Genomic DNA, 10431 nt, shown 5'->3' with positions numbered 1-10431 from the left:
AATTTTTTTAAACAATTTCAAAAAAAATAACAAATCCAAAAATTAATATTAATTAATAATAAAAAGTGCACATTTAGCATGTGTAATCACGAAAAAGATACAGAGTATATGGTATGAACGATGGGAATGATAAGAACGGCTTGGCCTTGTGGTTAGGTGAGGGTGATTACACACTGGCAGTTGCACTCTTCATGGGTTCTATACTAATATTAAGCTGATTTTTCATTCCGAGATTTTAACCGCTGGACAAATATCGAATGATGACATAAGATGACAAACTTTGAGATTTATATATATTTAATTAAATATGCTAAATTAATTGATTACTTAATTAAATAGCAAACAGATTGCAGGCATAACCAGAAGAACTTAAAACAAGAGCTTCTTTTACTTCGTGTCCTTATTAAAAACTTTCTGATCCTTTACAAATGGGCTTGAATGTTCAATTTTTTACCAGTCACTAAGAAACAGAGCAACGTAAAGAATTATGGCTAACAAGTGGAATGAAGGCTAAATGAGAGTGCTAATTAAACAAGAGAATAAGAGAAGCTAAAAACTTAAAGTACTTTCACAAACAGTTATATTTGTTCAAGTAGAGATTTAAAGAAAGAAGCTGAAGTGGATAACTCGTGTAAATACTTAACTCTTGGACAATAATAAAATAGAGTTTCTGACAGGGTGACAAATAAACAGCCAGTTACCTAAAATCCTTTAGCAATGGCGGAACAAAAAGAAAATGCTGCAGAAACTTTGACACAGCTACTACGACGATACGCAAATGACGGGGAGCAGCCACAAAATGAAAGGCTAGAAAATCTTTTGAAATATATTTCGGATGAAGATAAATTGGAAATATTGTCGCAAAACTTGCATCCTGGGGGCCTTACAGCTTTGCGGAATGCTGTCACTTTGGGACAAACAGGCACCATAGAAACTCTTTTAGGTAGTGTACCGGAGGGTGAAAGCCAAATCTCACTGATAACCTCTCGAAACGGCAACGGAAGAAATGCCATTTTCTGCGCTGCATCAGGAAGCCGGCCTGAAGTTATGCAACTTCTGCTTTCTTACATACCTGAAGAGGAGAGATCAGAACTAGTTGCTCAAACTGGGCAACCGACTAACATCTACTCAGCTCTGAGGGAAATCGTAACATTTGAAAAGGTTGATATGCTTGAGCTCGTACTAGCTACTATTCCTGATAAAGTAAGTGAAGTTCTCACCCATCGATATGGCAGCGGCAACAGCACTTTACTAGTGGCAGCGTCTAAAAAGGCCGATTCGTCAACCGCCTGCACCTTGCTTCGCAATTACCCAGATGACTCAAAGTATGATGCCCTGACTCAACTCGACGAGTCTGGCAAGGCACCAATTCATTGGCTAGCAGAAAACAGTAAAAAAGGTTTCGAAAAGCAATGTTTAACACCAGTCGACATATCAGATCTTGTGGCTGTCAGAAATAGTTCGGGACAAACATCTCTTCATTTGGCAGCAGTAAACAGTAATCAAATGTTTCTAACAAAGTTGCTATATGGAGTGCGAGAAAGTCGACAATGTGATGTTCAGAAAGAGAGAGACAGTCAAGGTCGAACATTGGTTCATTATGGAGCAGGCATGTTGAGTGAGCTCCGAACAATCGTGAATCTGGTGCCGGTAGAACAAAGATTTGATCTTCTGAGTGCGTCGGATAACGATGGACAGACAGCCTTTCACGAAGCAGCCAAAAGGAATCGTGTGGACCATCTTGAGCTTATAGTCAATGACCGAACACCTGAACAGAAGTTGTACCTGCTCGATGCCAGAAATAGCTCAAACGAAACTGCGGAGAACGTCGCTGAAAACAATGACTGTCAGGAAGCTCTCAATTTTCTTCGGCAGAAAAAGGAAGAAGCTGAAGCTGGTCAGTATGTCAATTAAAAATTTTTCTCTGTATTGTAAGTCATTGTGGTGGATTTATTTAGAGATGAATCTACTAGCTTCAAGATAGGTGAGGAATTTGGTCAGCCATAGGGCCTTACTCAAAGAGCACGTGTGCTATCTAATTCCAATTTAAAATAAGAGAAAAGCTCCTACTGGCTCATTATATTTGACTGGAGTATGAGATCAAAATATAGAAACCTTTAAGACAGCTGATAGTTAGTTCTCTCCTAACCCTTAAAAACAAACCAGCTTATACAACAATGAGATTTATCGAACTGGCAAATGTTTTTCATGCAGTCTTTAGAAACATAAATTTATGCTATCTTGTTATACACCAAGCAGCAACAGTTGCCGTGGTAACAAACAAAGTCAAGACTTAACTTATGACCACATCGCTGTGTGAAGTTTTTGATAGAGCGCAAAGTTTGAACAAATATTTGTCGCAACATTCAAAGTTTGATGAAGTATTACAGTTTGAAAGTAAAAGTAAAGAGATTTATAAAAATTTAAGTAAAATGCAAAAACTAGAAAGAAGTAATTTAAGTGATCTCTAGTGTAAATCAGAGTGAGTTACATGGTGTCTGTTGATATTCATATCGCTCACTCTACCAATAAACTGAAGCATTGATGAGCCTTTGCTCTCATTTGAAGTTCTATAGAATAAAATAACAAAATGAACTCATTTTGTACAATTATTACTATTGTTAGTTTCCTCTTTACATCAATTTTGTTTTTTTCTTTTTTAGTTTTATGCCTTGTTATTATTTCTTATTTGTTGTTTTTTATTACCATAAAAAATACTGGAAGTACTTGTTGTCTTTTCGTTACTCTGAAATGAATAATGAAGATACGTTGTAATTATATAAAAATACTAGTTGTGCTACCCGGCGTTGCCCGGGTATTAAAAATCAGCTTATAAACAATGAGAGGTAATGAGAGTTGCCTGGCACATCGCTATTAGCCTGGCACATTGCCAATGGATAACTTGAGTAAGCTTTCTAATAAGAACTAACCCTCTTCGTGACGCTAAGCAATCACTTTGCATCGGGACCAAAAGCGTAGTGTATTTGCTCCCGCATAGTGACATATATCGCCTAGCAAACCTATCAATCTCGTGTGGCTAAGTTTGTTAGGTCTTGGACTGGGGAATGAGAGATTGCGAGATCAAATCTTCTGCTTTATGGATTCTTTTTTCCAAGTTAAGAAAATTGCTATAGCTGGACATGTACAACCACAAATACACAAACTTTGAGAAATATAGATTTGCTCCAACATGCAACTAATTTGACATTCAAAGCAAATATTTAAGCAGATTAGCTTTGTAACCTTGTTTAAAAGGCATTCAGTAATGTGTAGGGTGAAAACCAGGTTATCCTACATATTCCTACAAAACAAGCGCCCTACATTCTAATAAATCAGCACACGCTGACATATGACCTGTGTAATACCTGTGACCTATGACCTACTGACATATGTAATGGCTGACTGTCTGTATTACAGAAATGTTCTTTCATGTGTGCACAGCTAAAACCTTTTCGTCTACAATCAAGCAGGCCATTTAAAATTGTTTACTTAACAACTTGTTTTTACAAGTAAGCGCTTGGAGCCACGATCTTAATTATTAGCAGCTCTATGAATTCTGTCTATTGTTTAAGTCCTACTTAAACCACCTTACACAGTTAATGGTTCCTTTCATAAATACATGTATTTCAGTAAATTTTATTTTCATATATCATGCAGGCGCTGCGTTTTTGTTTTATAAATTTTTTTCAAATAAACTGGTCAAAGTTATTTTAAGTCAATATTTCATAGTTTGTTGAATGTTTTGATGGAGTCAGAAAGTATGTACGCAATGTCTAGCTTAATAGAACCACTCGCTTCTATTGCTGTTTACAATATACACAAGCTTACTGTCAACACAGTAGCTTGAACATTATTAAATAAACTTACTTTTTACAAGAAACAAAATATTTCCTTTACAAATAGAATAGCTGATCTTTATTAAACTTCAGCTAATAGCATGATATACTAATATACAATAGTTATATAATTTATAATAATAATTATTATATAATGATATAATTTGGTTGCTCTAAAATTTTTAATATTGTATAATTTACAATTGTTAAAGTACGGCGATATGCTAATAATTATGATAATGACCTCATTTTGAACACGCAGCTAATGGCTCTACACTGATCATGACCTTATTTAAGTGTACAGCCAATGACAATACACTCATCATGACCTTATTTAAGTGTACAGCCAATGACAATACAGTGATCATTATGTTATGTAAGTGTACAGCCAATGACAATACACTCATCATGACCTTATTTAAGTGTACAGCTAATGGCAATACACAGATCACGACCTTAATTTGGCCCTACTATTTTGTGCTGGAGTTCATAACAAGCTTCAAGACACCAAAATACATTTGGCAATGTTCTAATGATTATGATAAAACAAATGGTGGCTTTACCTGCATGACACAGACTTTGCTATAGATGACTATCTGCTCAACTAGAATTCATATTTATGTAAATGTGACACTAAATAGTGCAGTGTGACCACAAGGTCTCACACAAGGTTATGTTGTATACAATAGATGAACTTACTACAAGTAACACTCATCAATTAAATTCATCTCATCTGTCTGATGTTTGATAGAAATGGCACAGCTCAGCCAAACCATTAGCCCATCTCTAGAACGGCCACCAGTTACCAAATCAGACCTTGCTGATATGACCAGACTAGTTAAGATATTAGAAGATGAGGGATGAACCAGCTTCCAGAAACGGAGAGAATTGTTGAAATACTTCAAGAAGAAATTAAAAATTAGCTTCTGAAAACTATGATTAATTTTGTCAATCTTTCTGTTGGTTGAATTCACATAAAATTGACAATGTTTAAGTAGATGGAATCTGTTACAAATATTTAAGTGTTTGACAGGTGCTTGAGCTAGTTTTATGCTAGAGTTATCTTATATACATGCAAACATATTAGCATTGAATTAAGTGTAATACCTTTATGTGAGTTAGCATGGCTTCCATGCAGTACAAATATATTCCATTTCTTTTACATTTTTATATAATTTTACTGATACAATTTGCAGGCTTGGTAGACCATAATGAAGTGCACATAGAAGTGCAAGAAAGATTGCCTGAAGCCACTAGACGAACCACAATAGATAATGAAGATATTGAAAACGATATTGAAGGTTTGACCTCACAGCAGGAAAAGGATGAGCAGCGGTTAAGAATTACTCAACAGCGGCAGCGAGTGACAGATCATGAGCTGACGAGGGTAAATCTGAGATTGGAAATCCTTTCTAATAACCTTAATTCTCCTGAATATCGAGGTGAATGATTTTTAAATATTGTTAACATCGTGTACATTATAGTAAAATTATTTAGCAATTGTATAGACTTATAAAATAGGGTAGCGTGTTTGCGTGGCATCATATAGCATGCAGATATAGACTGTGTTTTTATTGTTATTTCAGTTTTGTTGCCTTCTCTCTCAGCGTTTGCAAGAATAATAATTAACAGTTCTGATGCAGATATGCTTGATGCATACATTATAAAAATGTGTATAAATATATGATTCCATGACTGCTTAGTCTAAGTGCGTATACCGCATGCAATCATGTACATGTGTGAGAGCAAAAGCTGTGCATACTCTAAGACTGTATGTCCACATGGCCTATGCATACATATTCATTAAATCAAGAAGCCCACATATGGGTACACTTCAAGTTCTGTAGGTTAATATTTATCTCTTTGATGCACCTATAGTACATGTAAACCTGTATATATTTATGGTTATTTTTATAAATGTTTACTTTTACACAGGTGACTATATACTCAGATTATTGGGAAGCTGGTGTGTTTGATATGCAAGTATCCGTCCCTAATCTGTCAGTATTATCCTACTAAGGTATCTGTTTTAAAAATATCAAAGCTACATATTCTCGTTATTTTCAGAGCTGTGCCATGACAGGGAAAGGTTAAGCAGACAAAAAAGAGAGGACACACATGCAGAGCAGGCTCTCACAGAGAAGATACGGCTAACCCAAGAGAAAGTGAATGTTTTGAAAACGCGTCTAGTACAGGTTGAAACTGTTGTGAGAGATTTGGAAGAGAGTAAGCAAGAGCATACAACATCTATCAGAGAAAATAAACAGAGGATGTGGGGAAAAAGAGCAGAGGAGAAGAAAGCTCGTAAACGCCTAGGTAGGAATAATAGGCAAGGTGCCAAGCACCTTTTATAGTTACAGGTTTGTTATGGCTATTGAGCTATAAGGGATTGTGACAATTATGAGATAATAGTTTATGGCTATAGTAATCCTTTTGCTTATAACAATTCTGTTTACATCTGAGGCAAGATAGCCATATAGCGCTCTATTGTATTTTTACCATATACTAAGCCAATATTTATAAAGCTACTTTTGGTTCCATATAAATACCCACAACATCTTCAGTTCAAGTTGTGTGTTTCCGTCAGTGAATAAACTACATTACAATCTACACTACTTCAGGCCTCATTTCTTTACAAGAATACAACAAGGTTACTCCTACAATTCCTACATTTCACTTCTTGCACCATCCCGTACAATTACAACACCTTATACAATTACAACACCTTCTACAATTACAACACCTTCTACAATTACAACACCTTCTACAATTACAACACCTTCTACAATTACAACACCTTATACAATGACAACATCCTCTACAAGTACAACATCCTCCACAGTTATAACACTCTCTATAATTACAGCGTCCTTACAATTTAACCTTTTTTTACATTTACACCATCCTCTACAATTACAACATTCTCCCCTAGTATGTAATTATCTAGTAGTACGATGTGAGAAGTAGCTAGTGTAATTAATAACAGCAAATCTTTCATGTATCTCCCTCATTGTTGAACTATTCAAAGTCGGGTCTATTCACCTAGTTTTTGTCATTTTAGGAGAGGACATACACACGGTCGAAGAGGAGCTGGAAATATTACTTTCAGACTATGTTAAGCTAAGAGGACTCATCAACATTCCAGACGAACGAATTGAAGAAATCGTGTATACAATAACTCAAGGCACCAAGTATGAAATTATCAACAATGCACCACGTTTGAATAAAAATACCGTTTTGCACCTAGCTGCTTCACATGGTCACAATAAGATGCTGAACCTTTAGCTTGATAAACTGAGCTCCGAGAATATCTTCTCACTTTTCCGCATTTTGAATAGTTCACACCAAACTGTGCTCCACTGCGCTTCTAAGGAAGGTCACCATGAAGTGTTTGAGATGCTTTTAGAAAAAATAGAAAAGGCTAAGAGATGCAATATTTTGCATTTAGCTGATGACAAGCAGGCTACTGTATTGTTGGCAGGTATAGCCAGATATGACAGTAATTTGAGAACCATTGAGAGGATTCGCCGTTATTTAAATGACGACGACTGGGTGAGCCTACTGGCTGATAAAAATGCAGATGGATGCACTGTTATGCATCTCGCTGCTGCTTATGGCCATAATGACTTAATACGCTTCATAAAATCAAAGACTGACTCACAATCTGTTATACGCTTGCTAAAGGAGGCTGACAAGAATGGTCTATTACCAATCTTTAGGTCTCTAAATGAGTCTACAGCAAATTACTTGCTAGATCCTATGACTGGCAATGAAATAGTTGAAATCCTCGCCTATGACCCGTCCAATCAAGAGCCTGCCTTCCATACCTGGACAAAAGCTCAGTGTTCAGACCAACCAAATCCTGAAATTATCCACGCTGTAGCCAGGTCTGTGAGTTCTGCAGAGTGGATGCAGCTTAATGCCATTAGAAGTGAAAATGGTTACACAGCTCTTCACTGGACTGCTGTAAGCAAACGTGTCGAGCTTGCGAGGTTAATTGCAGAGGAGACGAAAAAGAAAGAGCCAGAAAAGTACTCTTGTACAAATATGTTATGCTTGCTTAGACAGCTGGATAAAAGGGGTTCTACTGCATTGATGAAGGCTACGGATAATGCTGTCATTTTTGCTATTCTAGAAAACTTGGAGAAAGGCCAGTTGTTGGACTTGTTGTCAACATCTTACGCTTACAGAAGAACCATAATCCACAGATTCATTCAAGAAAAGAAGGCCTACATCCATCTTAGCAGTCATATTTCATCTCCTTGATGCTAACTCTATTTTAGAACTGCTAAAGCAACAAGAAGCCAACAATCTTACTCCGCTGCATCTAGCTGCTTGTCTCGGCAGCATTCAAACAGTTGAGTTTTTAAGCGAGTATTTGCAAGTGAATTCAGTTTCAGCCTTTGAAGTTTTAAGTTGCGTTGACGGTGCGAACAAAACAGTCATTCACTGTTTGGCAAAGCAAGGCAAAACTGATGTGGCGAATCAACTCCTCAGCAAGGTCTCCTGGAGGCAAAAGTACCAGCTGCTTGCTATCAGAAACAAGGAAGGAAAGACGGCAGATCAGTTAACAGGTAAGAAGTCTGGCTTTGAGCAAAAATAAAACTGCTAGAAATGATTGACTGGAAAAGAGACGTAACTAGTAGAACTTTTAGCTACTTCGAAAATTATACAGTTTAGTGTATCACCTGAGCAGTCGTTTTTCTGAGCATTTCTCTAGTGCTCTTGTTTCAAACAATTACAAGCAGACTACATATTGGTACATTTTAGTTTATTTCGACTTCTGACAAAACCTTTAAAATAAAATTAATTCTGGATTTTTATAACACTTTTCAGTGAAACTACATTCATCCTGACACACACCACGCAGGTTGGTATCATGAGTCATACCACCCAGGTTGGTATAATGACTCATACCACACAGGTTGGTATAATGACTCATACCACACAGGTTGGTATAATGACTCATACCATCCAGGTTGGTATAATGACTCATACCACACAGGTTGGTATAATGACTCATACCATCCAGGTTGGTATAATGACTCATACCATCCAGGTTGGTATCGACTCATACCACACAGGTTGGTATAATGATCATGTCATTTCATCACCACACAATCGTCCACATCTTGGTCAGCATTTTGACTCCATACCACACCGCATCTCAACTTTGGACAAGAAGTTATTAGAATTAGTTGTTTTACTAGATGTAATACTCCATTGCAGAAGCCACCATCTCAACAGTATGTACAATACTGTAGTACTGTAAAGAAGTGTGAAGAGAGCCCCACAGGCCCTGTCATTGATGCCATGATATCCTTTTTCTACTACTTACTTGCAACGGTGTGTAACAATCAGCTGTACACAGTTCGAGTTTCATATGTATGTCTGTATGTCTGTATGTCTGTATGTCTGTAAGTGTATGCAATGAGTTTCACTTTCACTTCTGCTTGTATTTTGGTTTTATTTTATGTCAGCTTATTTGTTTGTAGATTTTTGTTAGATTTTTGATTGCTAAAATCATAACAAAGCAAATAAATCATAATAAAGCAAATAAATCATAACAAAGCAAATAAATCATAACAAAGCAAATAAATCATAATAAAGCAAATAAATCATAACAAAGCAAATAAATCATAACAAAGCAAATAAATCATAACAAAGCAAATAAATCATAACAAAGCAAATAAATCATAACAAAGCAAATAAATCATAATAAAGCAAATAAATCATAATAAAGCAAATAAATCATAATAAAGCAAATAAATCATAATAAAGCAAATAAATCATAATAAAGCAAATAAATCATAATAAAGCAAATAAATCATAATAAAGCAAATAAGTCATAATAAAGCAAATAAATCATAATAAAGCAAATAAATCATAATAAAGCAAATAAATCATAATAACGCAAATAAATCATAATAACGCAAATAAATCATAATAAAGCAAATAAATCATAACAAAGCAAATAAATGTCCTTAAACCTTGATTGAACCTAAAGCAGATAGTTTCTTAATTTTAATCGTTTTTAAGCTTTTTGTCAAATCATATATTTTAGCTGACGGAGAAATGTAAAAATATTTAATATTTTCTAATTCTGCTACCCCAAAATCAAGAATACAATGCATAGCTAGAGTGATGGTTAAACATCAATTTACTTTGGAGTTGCTTTTCCACTATGAAGCAAAGGCTGTGAATAGCACTAAAGTATCAGCACCAAAATATTTATTATTATAGATTATTATATATAATTATTGTTATAGATTATTATATATATTATTATAGATTATTATAGATTATTATATATATTAATATAGATTATTATATACATATTATTGTAGATTATTATATACGTATTATTATAGATTATTATATTTATTATTATAGATTATTATTATATGTATATTATTGTAGATTATTTTTTATATTATTGTAGATTGTCATAGATTATTATATATATTAATATAGAAAATAATAAATATTATTATAGATTAATATAGATTATTATACATATTACTGTAGCTTTTTGTATTTATTGCTTTCATGTACAAACATAAATTATGATACAGAAAATGGGAATGCGAAAGAA

At 34.8% G+C, this 10431-nt stretch overlaps 1 protein-coding gene across 1 annotated transcript; it reads left to right on the top strand.

Annotated features, from left to right (window-relative positions):
• The first annotated feature begins 717 nt into the window (after positions 1–717).
• Positions 718–8439, top strand: LOC137389497 (protein lava lamp-like). Its single transcript, XM_068075511.1, has 6 exons — positions 718–1897; positions 5033–5278; positions 5904–6152; positions 6898–7053; positions 7318–7986; positions 8120–8439. Exons 1-6 carry the CDS (start codon positions 718–720, stop codon positions 8437–8439), a joined length of 2820 nt encoding a protein of 939 aa, XP_067931612.1.
• The last annotated feature ends 1992 nt before the right edge of the window (positions 8440–10431 follow it).

The sequence above is a fragment of the Watersipora subatra genome, chromosome 3 (genome assembly GCF_963576615.1).
Source record: "Watersipora subatra chromosome 3, tzWatSuba1.1, whole genome shotgun sequence".
NCBI lineage: Eukaryota > Metazoa > Bryozoa > Gymnolaemata > Cheilostomatida > Watersiporidae > Watersipora > Watersipora subatra.
This window is presented reverse-complemented; position numbering and strand designations above follow the sequence as displayed.